General features: G+C 43.5%; 1 protein-coding gene and 1 long non-coding RNA gene across 4 annotated transcripts; one reads left to right on the top strand and one right to left on the bottom strand.

Moving 5' to 3' along the window:
- Positions 1 to 7,952: 7,952 nt before the first annotated feature.
- On the top strand, positions 7,953 to 12,780 carry LOC112937827 (uncharacterized). Its single transcript, XR_003240443.2, has 3 exons — positions 7,953 to 8,374; positions 8,485 to 12,295; positions 12,408 to 12,780. It is a non-coding gene; the product is annotated as an uncharacterized lncRNA (long non-coding RNA).
- Positions 12,781 to 19,088: 6,308 nt separating this feature from the next.
- Positions 19,089 to 23,382, bottom strand: LOC4329982 (probable LRR receptor-like serine/threonine-protein kinase At3g47570). Of its 3 annotated transcripts, XM_015768335.3 has the most exons (4): positions 23,145 to 23,381; positions 22,532 to 22,595; positions 19,806 to 22,451; positions 19,089 to 19,695 (listed from the first exon to the last, which is right to left on the bottom strand). In XM_015768335.3, the coding sequence occupies exons 3-4, from the start codon at positions 22,435 to 22,437 to the stop codon at positions 19,277 to 19,279; spliced, it is 3,051 nt and encodes a 1,016-aa protein (XP_015623821.1). In that variant the 5' UTR covers positions 22,438 to 22,451; positions 22,532 to 22,595; positions 23,145 to 23,381; the 3' UTR covers positions 19,089 to 19,276. The 3 variants fall into 3 exon arrangements, with proteins under 3 accessions (XP_015623821.1, XP_066163285.1, XP_015623820.1); XM_066307188.1 differs by having other exon boundaries at positions 19,806 to 22,595; positions 23,145 to 23,382; XM_015768334.3 differs by lacking the exon at positions 22,532 to 22,595 and having other exon boundaries at positions 23,145 to 23,382.
- Positions 23,383 to 25,013: the final 1,631 nt, after the last annotated feature.

The following is a 25,013-nucleotide window of genomic DNA, read 5'->3' as shown; positions in this document are numbered from 1 at the left end:
GCGACAGCCGCGACCGGTCTCGAAGGCTTGTATGCAGATAAGCTTTGAGCACATGAACGGTTTACCTTTCAAGATTCTCGTTCCACAAATTCATTTTGGTTCTTCCAGAATTTGTTTCTGCGGTCAGGATTCGTTCGTTGACAGAGCAGCGGGTCTAGCAAACTTGTATGTATTCGATTTGGATAGCAGTGCTACATACGAATGCCGTGTCATCCACGGCTATGTCACCATACTGATTATATGAATATCTCAGGAAGTGGTGAAATATCAGCCGTGACCACCAACCCAATGAACAGGTCGAAAGCACGTTGGTTTGAATATGAAATCAATACCAGATGTCTGGAAATAGTTGCGTGCATAGTCTTGGCGTAGTTCATCACATTTATAAAAATCAAGTTCATATTAATGACAGGAGAAGAAAAGGCGAGAGAATGGTTTTTTTTTCCAAGTCCCTTATATTGCTCTCCCTACTCTGGATCTCTGGTTTTGTACTTCACAGTCAAGTTGGAGATTGAATTCAATTAAGTGTTACACTACAAGAAATACCTTTGTTATTGTATCAGTTTAACTAGCAGCGTGGCCTGTGCAAATGCGTGGTAAGATCTATTTTAGGTAGTAGGTAGTATCATGCAAATTATGCTAACTAAATTAAGTACAATCATATCTTATATACAATTATATATAGATTGATCTATCAGATTGTAATATGAATTATTTATATCACACGATATAATGCTTTCTTTTTTGCTCTATTAAGATAATAATTTTGAGTGACTAGAGCAAACGTTTTCGAGGGTGGTTTTTTTTTTCCAAGTCCCTTATATTGCTTTCACTACTCTGGACCTATGGTTTTGTACTTCACAATCAAGTTGGAGATTGAATTCAATTAAGTGTTACACTACAAGAAATATTTTTGTTATTGTATCACTTTAACTAGCAGCGTGGCATGTGCAAATGCGTGTTAAGATCTATTTTAGGTAGTAGATAGTATCATGTAAATTATGCTAACTAAATTAAGTACAATCACATCTTATATACAATTATATAAATCGATCAACCAGATTGTAATATGAACTATTTATATCACACGATATAATGCTTTCTTTTTTTTCTCTATTAGGATAATAATTTCGAGTGACTAGAGCAAACATTGTCTAGCTAATTTTGGTGCCATGACGACGATGTGTTAACCATCGTAAGACAGAGAAACGCCCAGAGATCTTCTGGCTAGCTTCACAAGGTAGTGGACTAGTTGGTATAGATTCGAAACATCACCTCTTATATTTATTTGATATTAGGTCTTTCCTTAATATTCACGTTTTTTTAAACCATCATAAGCCATATATAATGGTAGCAAAAAAAAAATTAGACCAAGTTAATTCGAAAATTTAAGGCCGAATATTTTTGCTTTTTTTCTCGTGAAATCTGCCTAATATTTTTCTTTTTATATTTTGCCTAATATTTATTTTTCTTCTTGCTATTATGCCCACAAAGCTGGTTCGTGCCTCTTGTAGTTCAGTTTGTGCAGTATCCCATCAAATCTTTTGGGCCATTGATACATAGTTTATACCATAACTTCTTTTTTATTTTCTTAGGTATGCTGGTGTCCACCCCACCATCCTCATGGATTCAATGTTTATTATATTAATCTAAAATATCAAATAATATGTGTCCAAATATGCAAATTTTAGTTAGCTTCTGCCATGCCAAAACCATTCACTACAGAGGAAATTTAGGTCAAAATTTTAGAAAACTACAACTATTTCATCAAAACTATCAATTTGTTGCAAGACATTTCAAACAAGCAACAGTATTTATCATAGGACCACATCTTCTTTTTACAAGTTTGGACCTACATGTTACATATGCAATATTCATGCATGCTTCTGCAAGTTAGGCACATGTGTCATATACACATATATACAGGGATATATACACTAGTTACTAGTATAAGCTTTCTGATAAAATTGTTTGCTATTAATGCAGTTTTATAAAATATCTTATGAAGTGATAGGTTATTGTAACTTATTTCTAAATTGAGAAAAACCAGTTAGCAAAAAAAGGCTAAACCGAACTATAAATTAAACATCAGAATGAAAGTTGTTCAACCCCATCCTATTTCATCTCCGATCCAATGCATCATCTCGTTCCTTGACGAAATAAAACAAAGCATAGCACAAAATATGTGTTATCGTATTGGCGCAAACCACGCTTAAGCACGCATTGAAACTGAAATCCACCAAGTAGACCATTCCCCCAAAGCAACGTTCATGATGTGCTCGAACACTACCATCGTGCCATATGCCATCGCTGCAACATAACGTGGCCGGGCACCATAAGGAGTGCTTTTGCCACCGCAATGAACTTGGCAGCCGTAGGAGGATCATGGGTTTGTTTTCTTTAGAAAAAAAGATGAAATAAAAAACTTACTCTCTCCGTCCCAAAATATAAGTATTTTTAGACTCGACACAGTTTTCGAGATGCTATTTTGACCAATAATATCTATAAAAATAAGGTGTTTTAAATAAAAAGAATGGTATATTATTATAGTTTAATTAATGATAAATCTAGTAACATCAATTTCACATGATTGATATTTTTTTATTTTTTTTATTAATAGTCAAAGTTAAAAATAGTTGACTTGACACTATGCTAAAAATGGTTATATTTTGGGACAGAGGGAGTATAAGATTCACCGTGAGTTACAATACAAAATCTTTACCTATGTACTCCCTCTGTTTCAGATTATAAGTCGTTTTGACTCTGGTCAAAGTCAAACACTCTAAGTTTTATCAAGTTTGGAAGTAATATTGTACAATACCTAATTAGTTTCATTAAATCTATAATTGGGTATATTTTTATAATATATTTGTCTTGGGTTAAAAATGTTACTACTTTTTCCTGCAAATTTAGTCAAATTTAGAGTTGTTTGACTTTAACCAAAGTCAAAACGACTTATAGTCTAAAACGGAGGGAGTAGTTTTGTCATACCTTGGTGCAATGGATTGTATAGGATAACTAGTGAGAGATCACGCGTGTTGCTGCGAGACTTCTGTATGATAGATAGAATACGTTAGGTGTAACATGCATCTAACTGCTTGTACTATATACACGTATATATTGTTCTAAATTTGTACATCACTTGAACATTAGGTGCAACTAATAGCTGTGATTTAAATATATCTTTCAACTTTTTTCTATAACTTTGAAAAATTCTAATTGCTGGTTGGATTGGGTAATGTGTTTCCAAGTGCTCTTGGTTTGAGCCAGGTCATTAGAAAGAAAGATTGATGACATTCATCACTTCCATGCTTATAAATTAGGCTTTTCAGGCCTTCTATAAAAAAAATAGCAAGATATATTACTCGAGAATTAACTGAAAAAAATATTTTATTGGTTGCAGTGATTAAGGTAGTACTCCTACTCCGTAGGAACATTGATAAAAAAATCAGCAAGATATATATATATATGTTTATGATATAGGCAAAAATTGAAGTGTGTCAGATTATAGTTAGAAGACCAGAGAAACAAAGAACACATGAAGAGGGGACAAAATAGTAGCATATGAGTATTTATTCATGAGTAAAATTAAAACTTATTGGAATGGACTAATAAGCCTAGGGAAGGAGTTATTTACGCACCATATGAGGAGCAAACACGGTAGCTAGCGAAAGATCAAGAAAACCATCGGTGACAGCCCGTGATGGTAACTTCAGTAGAAAGAATAATGCCTCTGCCTCGCGCGCGAAAACAAATTGAGGTCACCAGCTATTAACTAGTTCCACGATGATTTGCATTGCTGCCTGCCTGGCTAGAAACGGGTTTCACGATGAATTGAGGACATCAGAAGGGGAGATGAAAGAAAAAGTAACGGAAAAAATTCAATTGATGAATATGTGTAACTGTTTATTTTATTGGTAGTGGTAATTAAGGCATAAACTTGATTAAAAAAATGTTAGAAGGCAAAGAATGTCATTAGACTTCCATACATAGTTTAATTTGCACAAGGCCAGATAAAATTATTTTGGGCCAAACTTAATAGATTGGTGTCTACGTAATGCGAAACGGCTAATGGGCGATCGCTCGCCTGGCGACGGGGATAGCGATCAATTCGCTCCCCCCCTCCCCCTCCCTCCCTCCACCTGGTTTTCTTTTTTGGCACCGCATTACTTTCCTATTTTAGTAAATTTATGCATCTAAAGTTTATACACCTCAAGTTTACACATCTAAAGTTCAGAGACCCAAAGTTTATAGTAAGTCAAAAGTTTGTATATCCGATTCAAATTTGAATTTGAATTCAAATATTTTTTATATACAGTATTTCTATACATCTAAAGTTTATACACATAAAGTTTATAAGTCAAAAGTTTACATACCCGATTCAAATTTAAATTTGAATTATATCCGATTCAAATTTGAATTTGAATTCAAATATAAATATTTTCTATATATAGTATTTTTATACATCTAAAGTTTATACAGCTAAAGTTTGATTTAAATTCAAATATTAGTTTATAGACCCAAAGTTTATAAGTAAAAAGTTTACATACCCGTTTCAAATTTGAATTTAATTTAAATTTTTATGGTGTAGTAGTAAGAGAAAAAGGGGAGGTAAAGTAGTACAGGTGGAGGGGCACGTGATCACTGGGGAGGGGAGTGAGCGATCACCGCCCATTAGGATTACCCTACGGGCGCCTAATGCGCGACTGACCGCGCGTGGGGTAGGCGCGCGTCGCCCTACTACTGTTACTAGTATAGTACACTAGTACTACTAGTACTACTAGTATTTACTACTAGTAGTAGTACTACTATACTACTATTACTACTAGGACTACTATACTACTACTACTAACAAATATATATTTTTATGTATAAAAAAATATACACATATATAAACTTTGTATACAATGTGTATAAACTTTGTATATGATGTGTGCAAACTTTGTATATGAAATATGCAAACTTTGTAGATGTACGTATTAAAAATAATAAAAAAAACACATCATGTGTATACGTATACAAGTATACAAACCTTAGATACGAACGTGTATATAAAGTTTCTATACACATATACAAACTTTATATATGACGTATACAAAGGATTTATACATACGTATACAAACTTTATATACACGTATACAAGCTTTGTATACATATATATAAAAAGTTTGTATACGTATATGTAAAAAACCGAAAAGGAAAAAAGGGAAAGAAAAAAAAGGAAAGAAAACCGGAAAGGAGAAACCGAACAAGGAAAAAAAAAAGAAAATCGTGCGGGCCCCACCCTACGCACGCGCTGCCGCCGTGGCCCTCTCGGCGCGCGCCACGTGCCTCGCCGCGCGGGAGGGCGCGCGCGACTAGCCGCGCATTAGCAATTTCAACGTGATGTGCCTGTCGAGGTATACAACAATGAAGAATTTAGAGAGGCTTAGGTGGAGACTGGAGATCAATAAATGGAATTAAGGATATGGTCTCTGAGCTTCCGATACACACCTGATAGTGTAGTGACATTTTATTATGTGTGGTTTTAATTTTAAGGTCTTATGTTTAATCATGCGCATAAAAATCTTGATTTTGAAATTGTGGCACCAATAACACACACATAATCCATCAACCATAATTTTTAGCTTCATAATACATGTCCATGATCCATTAAATCGTCATTAAAAAGGAACACCTAGTACCCTAGTGGGTATGCATGTTATGCCAGGTGTACCTATGAATAAGGGGGTGTTTAGATTTAGGGTGTAAAATTTTGGCGTGTCACATCGGATATTATATAAAGTGTTGCATAGGGTGTTTTGACACTAATAAAAAAAAAACTAATTACATAATCCATCAGTAAACCGTGAGACGAATTTATTAAGCATAATTAATCCATTATTAGCAAATGTTTACTGTAGCACCATATTGTCAAATCATGGAACAATTAAGTTTAGAAGATTTGCCTCGCAAATTAGTCGCAATCTGTGCAATAAATTATTTTTTAGCCTATATTTAATACTTCATGTAGGTGTTTAACCGTTCGATCTGACAAGGTGTAATTTTTTTTTGGGAAATTAAACAGGGCCTAAAACATATTGTCCAAACTCTGGATTTCCCCAGCAGCTTGTTCAGGGTATTATTTTTGTGTACCGCGTGCAAGTAGCCCCACAATTGAATCACATATTGTACCGGAGAACAGAATATGTACTGTAGGAATATACGAGAGAACAAGTGCAGAACACTGTTGTACCCACCCCAAAGCTGCTAGAATCCCAATCTTGGAGAAACCAGAATAAACAACTTACGCGTACCGCGGCACAGTGCCGATTCGGCCCACTATACTCGTACGTACACGGGAGAGCACTACGCGACAGACGCCAGTTGGTCGCGACTCGTCGCGACACGGATTCACGGGTCGGGCGGTGCTCCGGCGGCAAGGGGAGCAACGAACGTACGTTCCCAATCATTGTACGCATGGCGGGCGCAAACCGGCGCTCGCCGTCCGCATGTGCGGATGCCCATGTTGCGCGAGGGAGATCATTTTGGCCGTGATCAGTTTGGAGACCTCCCCGAGTGTTTCGGAATGGGCACAGCCACACGTACGTACAGGAGGCTCAAACTGCAACGAGAGGTTGTTCGCCAATAATGGTGGTCGGTGACCGTGCGTTCCCGTGCTGGAGAACATCCAGAAGTACAGCTCGGTTATGCGGAGCACGAAAGGGGGTCTTGCCAACTACTACTGGGCTACTGGCCAGTGGTCACTGGGAATCATACCGAGATAGATCACCGACATCACCCAGGAAACAGGGTGGGTGGTATGCTAATGCTATCCTGATGAGTGACATAAGAAAGATAAGAAAGGAAGTGTATATTTTGTCTTTGTGCTCATTGGTAGAGCTAGAAAATTTTTGAGTTCAGTCAAACTTCAATATAATTATTATTTATTATAAAAATTTCATCATAAATTTACTCATCTTTACTATTATAAAAACTGAAAATATTTTATCAGTACTTTAGTATGTCATCCGTGTTTGAGTTGGTTTTGAAGTCTATTTTCTTTTGGAAATACATATCCATATTTGATTCGGTTTTTAAATTCGTACGCTTTTAGAAATACAGAAAGAGTTGTATAAGAAATCTCTTTAAACAAATTTACATGCTAACTTGAGACAATCGTACTCCTAATTACAGCATATGATTTTGTAAAAAAAAAATCTTTCACATATTGCAAGTTTGCAACGCATGTGTGTTTTTTTAGTTAATATTAAAATTTAATGGAGTTTTCACCGACGAACCTAGATGGCTGCCCGGTCTAGTCGGACAGTGGCTCGGTCACTGTTTTCGCCCCTACAATTAACGGCAGTTGCAATGGCCGTATTAGTTCAGCTGATTTTTCATGCAATTTTGTACAAAGCTAGATTGTTTAGATTTAGAATCTGAGCGTGTGGTTGTAAATTCGTTATCCAATTCCCTTGTCCGACATATGCTTAACGTTTGCCGTAGCTTGACCGCAATACAGAACAGGCCAAAGTCGAGACGGCTCTACAACGACAAAGATCAATTTTGTTGGTCGTGATCTACTCGCTCTAGATGCCGTTTCCGTCCGAGCAATCGTATTCCTCCTGTCTAGACTCTGCATTCTTCTGTCACGATTGATGTCGAACTAGAACGTGCAAGTAATAGTTTTCAAAAAAAAAAAAACATGCAGGTATAATTCAGTCCAGACATTTGGTTGCCGTCAGGACTCAGGAGGCCTGTTGCAGCTGATGGCCCAAATAAGGACAGCAACCAGACCACACGAACAGGTCCATTGGAAGGCCACAGGCCCATAATGTCACAGTCTGCCACGCCCACGCGTCGCCACCACTGGCCACTTCCCACGAATAACTGGAGCTTCTCCTGTTATCCGCACTGCCGCGCGATGTTCCGCAGTGAGCAGTGGCGAATCCAGATTTAAATTGTGGGGTACTAGTGTAAAAAAAATATAATATGATTAAAACAAATAAAGATATATCAACTAAAGTATTTTCCAATGAAAACCACGATCAAAAGAACTTTCTCTATTTTGATTGGTGGCTATATTAAAATATTCCCAATACTTTCTCTATCTGTGATTATGTTGTTATGTATACTCGGAGTATGTTTTGTTTTATCAGTTTGGGCAGTAGAAGCAGTGAGGCAGCAGCCTGCATCCTTGCCATCTGGAAATTTCTTCACTAATGACTAACTAGACTTGTTAATGATTAATTAGGAGCAGGGTAGAGGTGAGGCTGGGGCACCAACCAGCCCCAACCGTGGATCCGCCACTGCCAGTGCGCGCGCGCGGGCGCGCGTCGCCGGAGGGAAGACGGTGAGACGCCGCCAGCGAACGACCATCCGCCTCCCAAAGGTATTCCGTGGTTCCTAGATCTCATCGGTCTTTACTCGTTCGTGATTAGCCGCTTCAGATTCTAAATTTGAATTAGGAAATTGATTTTAGTTTGGTTAAAATTGTGCTAGGGAGTTTATGTAGAATAGCCGTGGCGTTCCATCCCATGTTAACTGGTATGTGGATTAAGCTCTTTGTTCATCTATACGGCTACTTGTCCAGTACTATTATGACCACACACCACCCATATGACACCATTCCACCAACAGAAATGGGTCCTAGTGTTCCAAGAGAGCAAGACTCCTCCTGGATCTTCAGTGATACCCTTCTTGAAATCAATCAGCGATTGTAGATCTATGTTGTTCTCGCGGACAGTTGAGCAATGGACGACGTCACGACGACATTGTTGCCAACTCCATAGCATAGCAGCAGCAACACCAGTTGTACGAACACGGCGAGTTTCGCGGGTTGTTCCTGCTTGGAACACATATCACCTGCAAAATATGAATAAAACAGCCATGTTATATCTCTTTCCACAAGATGAACACCGCTGAGCCTGTGCGTAGGGCATTGGGCATAGCATACTACCAATGAAGAATCGAAGATATCCTCTCTACTCAGAGCGAACAGCGGGTGGCCATGTTTTGCCTACGACGAGTACAGCCGGCTTGGGCAGTTGGGCCCCTGGACAGTGGCCTCAAAAATCACAACTCTTCAGCAGTGTCACATGACTCACATCTAGCGCCTTGCTCTGCCGTGTCTTGACCGCTTCTACTGATCAGAATCGGTATTACTCGGATTTTCCATCTCCAGTAGCAGTAGACCAGTATTCTGTCCGCTTTCCAAAATTTTACTACTACACGCGATGCGGAAAGCAAACAGTCACCGGCGAAGTTTCAGCCGTGTCACGCCACTGCCGATTGTCTTCACTCTTCAGGCGCCGCCCGCGGTTCACTCAGGTAAACTGGCCTTATGACCCAGGCCAAGGCCCAGCCAACGAACTGGCCAACAAATAATGGGCCATATTAACGACAAACGGCCCACAAAATCAAGGGAGAAAGGAAAAAGTACACTCAATGTCCCTCGACTTGTCGTCCAGATAAGAAAACTTCCTCAAACCGCAAACCAAGATATGCAAGGTCCCTCAACTATACAAAATTTTACAATAGATCCCTCGGCGGTTTCGATCCCGATTTTATCTAACGTGGCGGCTGAGTCAGCGTGAGACCCACGTGGGCCCCACATGTAAGGTGCCCACGTCACCCTCTCTCTTCCCCTTTCTCTTTCTCTGTTTCTCTTTCCTTCCTCTCGCTCTCAGCTCTCACACTTGCAGGGACGAGTGGACGACACCGCGGAGGCGGCCGGGAGGGAGCAGTGGGGCACACCGTCGATGCGGCGGCGGAGGAGGAGGAGGACGCCGGCCACCGCGCCGCGGGGGGATCCGGCGGGGAAAGCATTTCTTGGAGGTGGTGGTGGGGGAGGGAAGGTGAGGACGGTGCGCGGGCGGTGGGGGGAGGAGCGGCGCGCGGGCTCCCCTGCCGGCCACCACCCACGAGTCCCACGAGACGGCGGCGGGGGAGGAGTTGCAGATAGGCGGCGGGGAAGGGGCGGCGTGCGGACGGCAGAGGACAGTGCGCTGGCGACGGGGGGAGGAGCTGCGCGTGGGCGGCGGGGGATGGCGGCGCGCGGGTGGCGGGGGGAGGAGCAGCGCGCGGGCTCCCCCGTCAGTCGCCGCGGTGGGCGTTGCGGTGGCACAGTGGCGCTGGGATCGGGATTGGGATCGACCTCCGCGCCGCGCTGCAGTCTAGGAGCAACCTCCTCGCGTGGTCGACGGCCGCTGAGGTCGACAGCCGCCGAGGTCGACGGCTTCCTGTCGCGTGGTGTTCATGCGACGCCGAGCTGATACCAACAGCTGCGGCGACGGCGGCCGTGCAGCAGCAGGTGCCGCTCGTCGACGGCATCGAGCCACGCCAGCGCCCGCTTCCCCGCGGCGTCCGCGCTTCAGGACATCGTCGCCGTCGCCGTTGACGAGGCAGACCGGCCCGACGGCGAACACAGGCTTCCCCATCTCCTTCTCGTAGTGCTCGATGTACCTCTTGTTGGAATTAATGAATGGGCCTTAGCCCACTCGAAGATTAATTCTTTGGAAAATCACAAAAGCCCACTTCATGGGATGGCATGCATGTGGAGTTTAGTACCACCTTGCTTATTCTAGGAGAGGGGGATCTCCTTAAAAGGGAGGATGTCCTCCTAGCCACTTGAAGCATGTGTGGTGGAGAGAAGAGGGGAAACACACGCGCGCGCTCGCTCGCCTCGCTGGGCCGGGCAGGCGGCGCGCGTGCACGACGTACACGTCGAATGGTCCGAAAAATTGACTCCTCACCCTTGCGCAGATGCAGCCTCCTTTTGCAGTTTTGTTTTGCTGCAAATTCGGATTCGTTTTTGTTTTGGAAACGTTCCGAAAAATCCGGTGCGTGCAAACGGCGTGGAGTCCGGATAAGTTACGCGCGACTTATCCGGTTCGGTTACGCGCAGTAGAGATCGTGCGGGCGCCCTGATCAAGCGACCCTTCTCTATATAAACCGACCTGCCGTCTTCACGCAACACTTGCGAAATCAATCTGGGGTTTGCCTCCTACTCTGTACTGCGCCGTCGCTCGTAGACTACTCCATCCCGCTCGCCGGCGTGCACCGGCGATCGGGAGAGCAGGTCTCCGGAACCTCTGCCTTCGACGTCCTGCACCGGGAGAAGGCGGCAATAAGGTTTTTGGGAAGCGCTTCGCGCGACTGCTCCCTGTTTGTTCGCGACGGCTCGCCTTCCTCTTCGCTCGCGTGTTTCGTGTCTTCGTAGACACCTGCGAAAAGTTTCAACCAAGCAACCGGTCTTTACGTCACCTCGGTACGTGTTCAATATGTTGCGCATATTTGATCTGTTCATGTTATACTGTGTAGTTTACATGTATAGATCTAATGATGCGTTCATGCTAGTTTTCATCTGTAATGTCATGATTTATTTATGGAATAGATTAAATCATTATATGTCTATAATCTCAACAATCCAAAAACCTTATTATAGGCACTGTGATTTTACTATGGCTGGTTTTGCCGATGCACTGAGGCCGGATAAATTCACCGGTGTGCATTTTAAGAGATGGCAGATCAGGGTCACTCTGTGGCTGACAGCTATGAAATGCTTCTGGGTGAGTACTGGCAAACCTGAAGGAGTTCTTACTGCTGAACAGCAGAAGCAATTCGAGGAAGCCACTACTCTCTTTGTGGGATGCATTCTTAGCGTTCTTGGCGATCGTCTGGTCGAGGTGTATATGCATATGACCGACGCTAAGGAGTTGTGGGATGCACTGAATACTAAATTCGGTACTACTGATGCTAGTAATGATTTGTATATCATGGAGCAGTTTCATGACTACAAGATGGCTGACAACCGTTCTGTAGTCGAACAGGCTCATGAGATACAAACCATGGCTAAGGAACTCGAACTCCTTAAGTGTGTCTTACCCGACAAATTTGTGGCTGGGTGCATTATTGCAAAACTACCTCCATCTTGGAGAAGTTTTGGTACTGCACTCAAACACAAGAGACAGGAATACTCCGTTGAGGGGTTGATTGCGTCTCTTGATGTTGAGGAGAAAGCTCGGGAAAAAGATGCCGCGTCTAAGGGCGATGGTGGGCAGTCCAGTGCCAATGTTGTGCACAAGGCCCAGAACAAGAGCAAGGGGAAATACAAAGCTCAGCAGACCACCAACTTCAAGAAGCAGAAGAAGAACAACAACAATCCTAATCAGGATGAGAGGACTTGCTTTGTGTGTGGCCAAGTTGGTCATCTGGCTAGGAAGTGTCCACAGCGCAAGGGGATGAAGGCACCTGCAGGGCAGACTTCTAAGTCTGCTAATGTGACCATTGGCAACACTGGAGATGGAAGCGGGTATGGTAATTTACCTACTGTTTTTTCAGTTAATCAATCTACTAATTGGTGGGTTGATACTGGGGCCAATGTACATGTTTGTGCTGACATCTCATTGTTTTCTTCTTATCAGGTCGCACGGGGTTCCACCGTCCTAATGGGGAATGGGTCACATGCTTCTGTTCATGGTGTTGGCACGGTAGATCTGAAGTTTACTTCGGAAAAGATCGTGCAGCTGAAGAACATGCAGCATGTCCCTTCTATCGACAGGAATCTTGTTAGTGGCTCCCGTCTGACTAGAGACGGATTTAAGTTGGTTTTTGAGTCTAATAAAGTAGTCGTGTCTAAACATGGATATTTTATTGGTAAAGGTTATGAGTGCGGAGGCCTGTTCCGCTTTTCCCTTTCTGATTTCTGCAATAAGTCTGTGAACCATATTTGTGGCAGTGTGGATGATGAGGCTAATGTTTGGCATTCACGTTTATGTCATATTAATTTTGGCTTGATGTCTCGGCTTTCCAGCATGTGTTTAATTCCTAAGTTTTCCATTGTCAAAGGTTCTAAGTGCCATAGTTGTGTGCAATCGAAGCAACCTCGCAAGCCTCACAAGGCTACCGATGAGAGAAACTTGGCACCACTAGAACTCCTACATTCAGATCTTTGTGAAATGAATGGGGTGTTGACGAAGGGTGGAAAATGATATTTCATGACATTGATTGATGATGCTACTAGATTTTGCTATGTGTACTTGTTGAAAACGAAAGACGAGGCTCTAGACTATTTTAAAATTTATAAGGCAGAAGTTGAAAATCAACTTGACAGAAAGATAAAAAGGCTTAGGTCTGATCGTGGTGGAGAGTTTTTCTCGAACGAGTTTGACTTATTCTGTGAGGAACATGGCATCATACATGAGAGGACGCCTCCCTATTCTCCCAAGTCTAATGGGATTGCTGAAAGGAAGAACCGCACACTGACTGACTTGGTGAATGCCATGTTGGACACCGCGGGACTGCCTAAGGCATGGTGGGGGGAGGCATTGTTGACCTCAAATCATGTGTTAAACAGAGTTCCTAACAGAAATAAGGACAAAACACCATATGAGATATGGATTGGTAGAAAACCATCACTTTCTTATTTGCGCACATGGGGGTGCTTGGCGAAAGTCAATGTACCAATAACGAAGAAGCGCAAACTTGGACCTAAGACTGTGGACTGTGTTTTTCTGGGATATGCTCATCATAGCATTGCCTATAGATTTTTAATAGTTAAATCCGAGGTACCGGACATGCATGTTGGTACAATTATGGAGTCTCGTGATGCTACCTTCTTTGAGAGCTTTTTCCCAATGAAGGATACACATAGTGGTTCGAACCAACCCTCTGAAATAATTCCCAGTTCAATCACACCACCAGAACAAACTGAACATACACATGAACTTGTCTCTGAGGAGGATGTCAGTGAAGCTCCTCGAAGGAGTAAGAGACAAAGGACGGCTAAGTCTTTTGGTGATGATTTCACTGTGTACCTCGTGGATGACACTCCTAAGTCAATTTCAGAAGCATATGCATCTCCTGATGCAGACTACTGGAAGGAGGCTGTCCGTAGTGAAATGGATTCCATTATCGCTAACGGGACTTGGGAGGTGACAGAGCGACCCTATGGGTGTAAACCTGTGGGGTGCAAGTGGGTGTTCAAGAAGAAGCTTAGGCCTGACGGTACTATTGAAAAGTACAAGGCTCGGCTTGTTGCTAAGGGCTATACTCAGAAAGAAGGCGAAGATTTCTTTGACACTTACTCACCTGTTGCTAGATTGACCACAATTCGTGTGCTACTTTCCCTAGCAGCCTCACATGGTCTTCTCGTTCATCAAATGGACGTTAAGACAGCTTTTCTTAATGGAGAGCTGGATGAGGAGATCTATATGTATCAACCTGATGGGTTTGTAGTTGAAGGTCAAGAAGGCAAAGTGTGCAAATTGTTGAAGTCTTTGTATGGTCTGAAACAAGCTCCTAAGCAATGGCATGAGAAATTTGACAAAACATTGACATCTGCAGGCTTTGCAGTCAATGAGGCAGATAAATGTGTGTACTATCGCCATGGTGGGGGTGAGGGAGTTATTTTGTGCTTGTATGTTGACGACATACTGATATTTGGGACAAACCTTGAGGTGATAAATGAGGTTAAATCATTCTTGTCTCAAAATTTTGATATGAAGGATTTGGGAGTAGCTGATGTTATCTTAAACATTAAGCTAATTAGAGGTGAGAATGGGATTACACTCTTGCAGTCCCATTATGTGGAGAAGATCTTGAATCGTTTTGGCTACATTGATAATAAGCCTTCTCCAACACCTTATGATCCTAGCTTGTTGCTTCGCAAGAACAAGAGAATTGCTAGGAATCAACTGGAATACTCCCAAATCATTGGCTTGTTGATGTACCTGGCTAGTGCAACTAGGCCTGATATCTCCTTTGCTGTGAGCAAGTTAAGCCGATTTACCTCTAATCCGGGAGATGATCATTGGCGTGCGCTTGAGCGAGTAATGCGCTATCTGAAAGGTACTGTGGAATTGGGGCTTCACTATACTGGGTATCCTGCGGTACTGGAGGGTTATAGTGATTCTAACTGGATCTCTGATGTGGATGAGATCAAAGCCACTAGTGGATATGTTTTCACACTGGGTGGTGGTGCTGTTTCATGGAGGTATTGCAAACAGACCATTTTGACGAGGTCAACCATGGAAGCAGAGCTAACGGCACTGGATACTGCTACTGTTGAGGCAGAATGGCTGCGTGATCTATTAATGGATCTGCCTATTGTTGAAAAACCGGTGCCGGCTATCCTTATGAACTGTGACAATCAAACGGTAATTGTCAAAGTGAATAGTTCTAAGGATAATATGAAATCGTCTAGACATGTGAAAAGACGATTGAAGTCTGTCAGGAAATTAAGAAACTCCGGAGTTATAACGTTGGATTACATCCAAACAGCGAGAAACCTGGCAGATCCCTTCACGAAGGGACTATCACGAAATGTGATAGACAATGCATCGAAGGAGATGGGTTTGAGACCCATGTGAGTTATACTATGGTGGTAACCCAGTTTATGTGATCGGAGATCCCGTGAATTAGATCCTGGGAAGAACAAACCATTAATAAACTAAAGGAGAGTACCAATATATATACCCTCTCCAAGTGAAGATGCATATACTCTCGTGAGCTGCAAGGCAGGTTGGCTATGCCTTAATGAGTTCTGTTGGCTTTAATTAGCGAAGATGTTGTCCTGCAGAGCATTTTTGAAAGAACTCACCTTTGTGAGCTTGACTGTTGGTCGCAGTCTATGAAGATTTTGGGTGAATCTTCTAGGAAGCTTACTAAAGACCTAGGAGTATGACTTATACGCTCCACCCGAGGGGTAGTCTACAGACGGTCTAGTATCAGATAAGACTTTGAGTGAAACTTGCTTGCACAAGACTTGCAATTCAAGGCGTAGTCCATTGTTCAAGTTGTGAGTAAGTGTAGCTTGGAGTTCTAGGTGGATGTTCAACCTTAATTGGTCTCCATCGAACCGCTGGTATATAAACAGTATATTGGAAAAGGCAAATCTCAGTGGGATTTTGAGATTTGGTGGGGGATTGTTGGAATTAATGAATGGGCCTTAGCCCACTCGAAGATTAATTCTTTGGAAAATCACAAAAGCCCACCTCATGGGATGGCATGCATGTGGAGTTTAGTACCACCTTGCTTATTCTAGGAGAGGGGGACCTCCTTAAAAGGGAGGATGTCCTCCTAGCCACTTGAAGCATGTGTGGTGGAGAGAAGAGGGGAAACACACGCGCGCGCTCGCTCGCCGGGCCGGGCCGGGCCGGGCCGGGCCGGCGGCGCGCGTGCACGACGTACGCGTCGAATGGTCCGAAAAATTGGCTCCTCACCCTTGCGCAGATGCAGCCTCCTTTTGCAGTTTTGTTTTGCTACAAATTCGGATTCGTTTTTGTTTTGGAAACGTTCCGAAAAATCCGGTGCGTGCAAACGGCGTGAAGTCCGGATAAGTTACGCGCGACTTATCCGGTTCGGTTACGCGCAGTAGAGATCGTGCGAGCGCCCTGATCAAGCGACCCTTCTCTATATAAACCGACCTGCCGTCTTCACGCAACACTTGCGAAATCACCCCGTCGTGGCGCGCTCGCCATCGAACATTCGATTCAACAACTCCCGCGAGCTCCTCCCCCTCCAGCTCCCAGCGACGACAGCGCTTGGTCCTGGCGAGCCGTCGCCATCGCGCCTGTACCTGCTTCCTGCCGCTCCGGCTCCCGGCGCCGACACGTTCCTCCCGCCTCGCCGCCATCAACAAGCCGACGCCGACGCCGGCCTTCCCGCGCCTCCCCGCCGTCATGGCACCGGTCCTCGAGCGCCCTCATGGCGTCGCCGTCCTCACCGCGTTCCTCCCGCCTCGCCGCCACCGCCAAGCCGACGTCGGATTTGTACTTGGGAGGAGCTCGCCGGCCTCCCCGCGCCTCTGCCATGCTTCCCCACTGCGGCGGCGGCGGCCGCCACCGCCGCCGCTGTCGCGGCGCCGCCCCCCTCCTCTCCCGTCTCGCGTCGGCTACCTTGCAGATAAGTGAGAGAGAGAGAGATTTGAGGAAGGGAGAGAAGAGGGGGGGAGAGAGGGAGGGTGATGACGTGGATTACACTGACATGTGGGGCCCACGTGGGTCTCACGCTGACTCAGCCGCTACGTAAGACAAAACCGGGATCAAAACCGCCGAGGGACCTATTGTGACCGGTTTTGTATAGTTGAGGGACGTTGCGTATCTGGTTTTGCGGTTTGAGGACGTTTTTGTATCCCGATGACAAGTTGAGGGACCTTCGGTGTACTTTTTCCAGGGAGAAATGGTGCAGCATCACCAAGCCCAGAAGAAACGACACTGCCTGTATTCATCGATGCTTCACCTGACCAAACTCCGCTGACCGCCACACTCGATCTAGGCTTGCAGGCAGGCGGATCTACCATGGGGGCTATAGGGTCTCGAGCCTCCACTTCCGGTATTGTAATCATAAGAGGCCCCATAAAACCCCACTAGAATTTTATTATGTCATACATTCATTAGAAGAGGGGACTATAGTTTTATACGGTTTGTTCAGCCCCTCCTACTAGTTCTTCTTGGATTTGCCAGGCGGTGACGTGGTCGCCCCGTCGCTGGATGGCGGAGCGTGAACGCGTGATGAGCGACTGATGGCGTATGTGGATGAGCGGCGGCCACGCCTTTGGTATGCCTGGACTCATAGATCTCTTTTTTGATCTAGAAACTATGAACAAAGCACTTTTAGGCGGCGACTCGTTGAGGACAGCCTCGCGGATGAGCAAGGGCAGGATGGACAACGGCGGCGACGACAGCGCGTCAACCGGCAAACTCTCTCCTCGCCGCCTCCATCCCCACCTCCCTCCCGTTGCCGCGGTCTCTGTCTTCCGCTCCTCCCTCGCCCTGGATGGGAGTTTCGTCGAAGCGGCGCCCTCTTCCTCCACCTCGCCACCACCGTTCCCCTCCAGCTCCCCCTTCGCTCTGCCCCTATGGTCCTGCCACCGACGCCCCTCCCCGCTCGCGTGTGCCGACCTCGTCGACCGGGGTGACTTCAACAGGGCACACCACGTCGCGGCGTGCCGTGCTCGCCGCCGCCGACCCTTGGGGAGAGGATACAAGGAAGGCCATAGCGGCGACGAAGGCATGACGAAGACAAAAGAGGCCATGGCGGCGCCCGACCGCGATGTGCTCCTCTGCAGCGCCGACCGTGCCCGCCACACCGTCCTGCCGTGTCCTGGCTGCTCTCCGTTGGCCACCGCCCATGGAGAGGGGAGGGGAGAGGAAGTGAGTTGATGGGGGAGGGTAAGAAGTGGCTGACGAGGGCAGTCTGACATGTGCGACACATGCGGGTCCCACGCCGAGTCAGCTGTTACGTCGGACAATACCGGGGTCAAAACCACCGAATGGCCTAAAGTGAACGGTTTTGTAAGTTGAGGATGCTATATATCTTGTTTTGTGGTTGGGGGACGATTTTGTAACTCGATGATAAGTTGAGGGACTTTTTCCTTGCCAAACTGCCATTCTACTAGGAGCCTAAAAGAGCCTATCCATCTTCGTCGCAACATACTTCCTTTGTTAAAAAAACATAACCTAGACAAGGATGCGACATTATCTAGTAAAATGAATCTGGATGGCCTTTTATCCAGATTCATTGTATTAGAAAATATCACATCCCTCCCATGTTTATTTTTTTTTTTGACGGAACTCGGAAGGAGTAGCTTTGCCCTGTCTTGTTTGGTTCCACTTAACAGCGCGACTCCACGACGTTGCGGCGGACGCGGAGGTAGCACCGTAGCACCCGACCACTCCACAGTCCACGTCTCGCGCGCAGGCGCTGCAGCGGCGGCGCACTTCGCTAGAGGGCGGAGCGAAGAGGCACACGGACGGGCATTCGGCGAGTGGGCATACCGCTGCAGGGTTCAGGTACCCGAGGCCGAGGGTTTCCTCAATCTGACCTCTAGTGATTACCAACTGCAGGTTGGGATTTGGATTTAGGGATCGACCCAACTTAGTAGGATGCGATAGTCCTTATTTTTATGCCGGGGGGATGTGATAGTCCTAGGTCTAAGTGAAAAAAAGTGGATTTGGCGATTGGCAGTGTTCTCCGATGTAATCTGACAACAGATGTGCATATTATGATTCATTTTCGTATTATTAATTACCATGACAAGCTGTTCAGAAAGAGAATCAAAGCTTAGATCCTTCGCAATCCCATTATCCCAGTTAGACAAACTGTAAAAGACGTTCCCCAAGTTTGCGAAACCCAAATAATACACCAATAATACACCATCCACCACAGGCACACAGCCATGTTGCTGTACAGAAGAGTAGTTTCTCACATCCAGTGTATCTGTGTATGCTGATGGCCTGTTTGGCAGTTCATCCACATCGCATTCAAAGCCTACAACTACAAAACATCACAATTACACTAGTTCCATGACACACTCTAACTCTCTCCTGCAAAGCGTACTTTCTCGCTTGGTCGCTTCTGCATAGGAAGTTTTAATTGCATGCAACTTAATAGCTATTTCTCTAGTGTTCATTCGTTCTCTTGGGATCAGACGAGTGCAAGAAAGAGCCACTTGCAATACAGACAACAAGCATATATAGAAACCATTTTCTTGCTTGGCTGTTGCTTGAAATCTCTTGCGTTCTTCTTGGAGTTGAGCATCAATTATCTGTGGTATCTGCTCTGGGAAGTTCTTCTCCACAAAGTTGACAATGTTGAGCTCATTCTCAAACATAGGGTCTGTTGGTCTTTTACCTGTCAGCATCTCTAGAAGTACTATTCCAAAACTATAAACATCCCCATATGTTGATGCATGGCCACACTGAGCATACTCTAAAAGAAAAGATAAAAATCACACTAATTAAACAATGTAATGTTGAAGTATTAATGCAGAAAACAAATTGCCTTTCATGAATCGAAGATGTGGAAATAACCATATATACCTGGAGCTATATACCCTATAGTTCCCTTCAATCCAATTGAGCTATTTGGACTAGAATGTCCAAGTGAGGTGACTCTAGACTCAATAACGAGGTTTGAAATGCCGAAGTCTCCCAAATATGCATTCATATCATCATCAAGAAGAATATTAGTTGGCTTCAAATCACAATGGACAATAGACCTTTCACATTCGTGGTGTAAATAGGACAATGCATTAGCAATGTCCACAGCTATATTCACTCTTTGAGCTAAACTCAAACATTTTGAAGCAACACTTGCAAATTGTTTATGCAACCACATATTCAAATTCCCATTAGGCATGTATTCATAAATCAGAGCTTTGAAAGCATTGCCACTATTGTCTATCGTTGAACATGCAGTTAGGACAGGAAGAAGGTTTCTATGTCGAATGCTTCTCAAGACCTCACATTCTGATAAGAAACTTTTATCTGCACATCTCACTTCAAGGTCAAAAACCTTAAGAGCAACTTGTAGTTTAGTCGGAGCTAACTTCGCTCTATATACTGAACTGTAACTTCCTCTTCCAATTAAGTTTGACTCTGAGAATTTCCCTGTAGCTTGGGCTAGATCCTTGTAAGAAACCCTAGGGAACTGCTTTCCAAAAGAAAGCAACAATAGGTCTGTTCTTCTTGATGTCCTCTTTGCTAGGCATGTAAGGTATATCAGCACTGTGAGTGACACAAAGCCAAATATCGGTACTAATAATCTGACCAGATTGTAGTCCCTCTTTGTTATATCAGAATCCCTTTTTATTCTATTAGAAACTTGAGGGCATGAGAGCATATGGAGATCTGTCACTCCTCCACAAAGTCTTGAATTGCCATCGAGATAAGCAGATGTCACATTTCTGAATACTCCCACTGTTGGTACTTCTCCTTGGAGGTTGTTGTAAGAAAGGTCCAGCTTGCTTAGTAGGGGTAGATAGCCTAGTGCTACTGGGATGGTGCCTGATAAGTTGTTATGAGATATATTTAGTATGGTTAGGCTATTTAGATTGCCAAAAGAAATTGGCATGTCTCCTCTGAGAAAGTTTTGGTCCATTTGGATGGTTACTAAGTTTTGGCACATCCCCAATGCATCAGGTATTTCCCCATTAAGCTTGTTTGATGCAAGTTGTAGGTAGATGAGTTGTCTAAGGTTACTAATCTCTAGAGGTATGGTACCTTGAAGTTTGTTGTAGCTAAGATCCAGCTTTAACAGTAGTTGAGGGTTTCCCAAGGAGGGCGGTATGTGACCTTCAAATGCATTGTTTCGCAGATAGAGCTCTGTCAGCTGTGTAAGCTTGCCAATGGAGTATGGAATAGGCCCAGTGAAATTGTTATTTCGAAGGCATAAAGATTGCAAGTTTTTCAGTTTTCCAATCCACTCAATCGTACCACTGAAACCATTATTATCTAGCCCCAATGAAATTAAGCCTTGAAGGTTCCCAATGCTTAGAGGAACTATCCCTGTTAGGTTGTTTCCGCCCAACAATAAAATTGTCAGGTTGATGGATAGGCCACCAATTGAATTTGGTACGTCCCCAAATAACAGGTTGTCAGCTAGTGAGAGCACATTTAAATTGTTGCAGCCTCTGAGCGCTTCTAAGAATTCCCAACCTTGGTTGTCCCTAGCTTCAAGCTTGTTTGTCTCAAGGTTTAATGTAGACAAACCTGAAAGCCGTCCAAAAGAGTTGGGAATATGGCCAGTAGAATTATTTAAGGATAGATCTATCCCTCGTAGCAATGATGCATTGCCTAAAGAAGCTGGGATATGACCTTCAAACATGTTATCAGCCAAGAAAAGTTTTGTGAGATTAGGGAGTGTATTGCCAATGTCAAATGGCAATGTGCCACCAAGCAAGGTCGTCTGAATGCTTAATATTTGAAGAGAAGATAGATTTTTGAAGAATCCCTGCGGAAAACCACCTGATAGGTTGTTTTCACTTAGGGACAACCACCCCAAGTTTGACAGTTGCCCCAGTTCTTGAGGAATGTTTCCGTCAATCTTATTATTTGCGAGGAGCATTATATTCAAGTTTGTAAGATTGCCAAGGGTTGAGGGGATGTTCCCGGTGAGAAAATTCAAAGGGAAGGCCAATACAGAGAGATTATTTAAGAAACCTATTTTCGGGGGGATTGTGCCCTCTAGCATGTTATTAGAGAGGTCTAAATAAAATAGATTGGAGCAATTTGTGAGTGAATCTGGAATTATACCATCCAAAGAATTCTGGCCCAAACGAAGGTATTTCAACTTCTGAAGATTGGTTAAAGGGGGTATTTGGCCAGAGAAATTATTGCTGGACAAGTCAAGTGTGTGAAGGTCCGTTAAGTTCCCAAGAAAGGAGGTGATTTGGCCTGATAAACCTTGTCCCGCGAGTTTCAGAGCCGTGACTCGCCCTCGGGTATTCGGCTTACACTTGACGCCGCTCCACCAACAGTAGTGGATGCTGGTGTTCCAGGAGCTCAAGGCTCCTCTTGGATCGTTGGTGGTGGCTTTGAAATCGAGCAACGAGAGCACGTCCGTGCTGTTCCCAGCGATCGTCGTGCAACGAATGCTTCCAGTTCCATAGGACAACAGCAACAATGCCAATAGAACGGGCATGGTCAGTTTCACCGTTTTGTTGACAGACATCAGGCCCTCGCTGCCTGCAATTAGTGAAACATAAATATTGCGACATATTATGATCGCTACTGGAGCTACTTCATGGTTACGCAATCAGCCCTACCCTCCAATGCTCCAACTCTGGTAATCTTACAATCCCAACTTCGCAAGTCCTAGTCCCTACCATGCTGCAAATGGAGCGAATGTAAAACGGAGAGTCTCATTAGCACATAATTAATTAAATATTAGTTTTTTAAAAAATAGATCAATATGATTTTTTAAAATAACTTTTTATAGATAATGTTTAAAAAAACATATCATTTAACAATTTAGGAAATTGTACGTGTGGAAAACGAGAGAGTAGAGGTTGGGAGAAGTGAGAAACGAATGCAGTCTAAATGTAATTTGAAACACAAAGTTGTACTACCTCCGTTTCAGGTTATAAGATTTTTTAGCATTGTCCACATTCATATAGATATTAATGAATCTAGACACACACATATATGTCTAGATTCATTAACATATATAGGATAATGCTAGAAAGTCTTATAATATAAAACGGAGAAAGTACTTCATTAAAAAAACAAGGTGCAACTTTCTGAAAGTCCTCTAAATTTTTTTTCTGAAATGTTTCACAGCTCACTCGCAACAACTAATTTTAATACGTACTAACTAAAGATGATGGAGTAAAAAAGCCAAGTATTAACCAAATAACCAGGCATAAAAGAGCAGCGCACCTCTGCCCCTCTGCTTGCCCAGAGTGCACATGATGGAAATTCTGCTTTGTTTGGCTGGGTGGTGTGTGAAGTGTGAACTTTGAGTTGGGTACTAATCTGGCTCACGCCTCAGGGTGCAGGGGCTTAAAACTGGTTTTTCAGCGGCCTCACATCCACGACTTGCATATGCCATGGTCAAGCACTCAAGCTCAAGCCTTATCTCAGCTTTGCCGCCGTTGGAACGAAGACCTTGAGTCCGTCAAACTTGCCAGTTGTTGTAAAATTTCACCTTGTCACCCGTCGCTGCTCGTCACTGTTTGAGCTGGCAAGTTTGTTGTGGCATGTCCAGTTTCAATCAGAGATCTTTACTTTTGGTCCATCTCTATGTTTCATCCGGAACCGGACAGGGACAGAGATTTTGGGTTGGTTTGCTTTGATGCCGGGTGTGTTTGGTTAGGTGGACTTGATGGGATATGATCATCCGATTTTTTTAGTGTCTGGTTGGAGGGAAGGGTGGATAGGGCGGCCCGGAATAGGGAATATTCCCTCAATGAGTGCATCCGGCCGATTTGGCTGGATGAAGCCATCCAGTTTTAGACTGGGTGATGTGTCCTATTCTGATTGGCTGTGATTGGTTTGATTTCCTTTTAAGCAATCTCCAAATGATTTTTTCTCCTAAACCGTTTATCTAATTTATGATTTGATTACACCATTATATTTGTTATAATTAAATCTTTAAAACAAGATATCGGATGATTATATATATATATATAGGTAAATTAACTGGTGCTACATGGAGTATGGGCTCCAAGATTCAAATTAAGTATATACCCAATTTGAATAAGTATGAAATTTTTTTAAATGTTTAGATATGAACATTAACTTCTTTACTAACAAGCTCAAACAAGTTTGAACTGAGTTTGAACTTTTTTTTTGTTAGATTTCGGTTCTAGGTATATAACATTCAAACATATAATTCGTTAGGTATGTAATAATGAATTGTGAAATAAAATTGAGTTTGAGTTGTTTTGTTGTTAGGTATTTGTATGAATCAAATTCATATACCTAGGTATATACTCACAATTTGAAAATTTTTAAAAATTTGAGAGAATTTGTGTGTTTTATACCTTGGAGCCCGAGCACCATGGAGTCCTATATGGGTATCATATATATATATATATATGACAAATGGGTCCCACTAACTTTTAGCTTTTCCCATCCATGCTATATTCCTCCAACCAAACAAGAAATTGGATCGTCATATTCATACAAACCAAATAAAAATTTGGATCGCCATATCCAACTAAATATGGATGGCCATATCCTATTCATGCATAAGGGTGTGTTTGGTTCACGGTTAAGTATGGATAGTATATGGTCATCCATATTTTGTTGGATATGGCGATCCAATTTTCTGTTTGGTTTATATGGATATAACAATCCAATTTCTTGTTTGGTTGGAGAGATATATCATGGATGGAAAAAGTCAAAAGTTAGTGGGACCCGTTTGTCATATATATTTTTTATCAAAATATAATCATCCGAGATCTTGTTTTAAAGATTTAACTATAACAAATATAATGGTGTAATCAAATTATAAATTAGATAAACGATTTAGGAGACAAAATCATTTGGAGCTTGCTTAACAGGAAATCAAACCAACCACAACCAATCGGAATAGGACACATCACCTAGTCCAAAACTGGATGGCTTCATCCAGCCAAATCGGCCGGATGCACTCATCCAGCATATTGAGGGAATATTCCCTATTCTGGACCGCTCCATCCACCATGCCCTCCAACCAAACACTACAAAAACTCGGACGACCATCTCCTATACAGGCTCATCAACCCAACCAAACACACCACTGGAATTTTTGGTGTGGTCAAA

Source organism: Oryza sativa, chromosome 2 (genome assembly GCF_034140825.1).
Source record: "Oryza sativa Japonica Group chromosome 2, ASM3414082v1".
Lineage (NCBI taxonomy): Eukaryota > Viridiplantae > Streptophyta > Magnoliopsida > Poales > Poaceae > Oryza > Oryza sativa.
The sequence above is the reverse complement of the archived record's forward strand: the minus strand, read 5'-3'. Positions and strand labels throughout refer to the sequence as shown.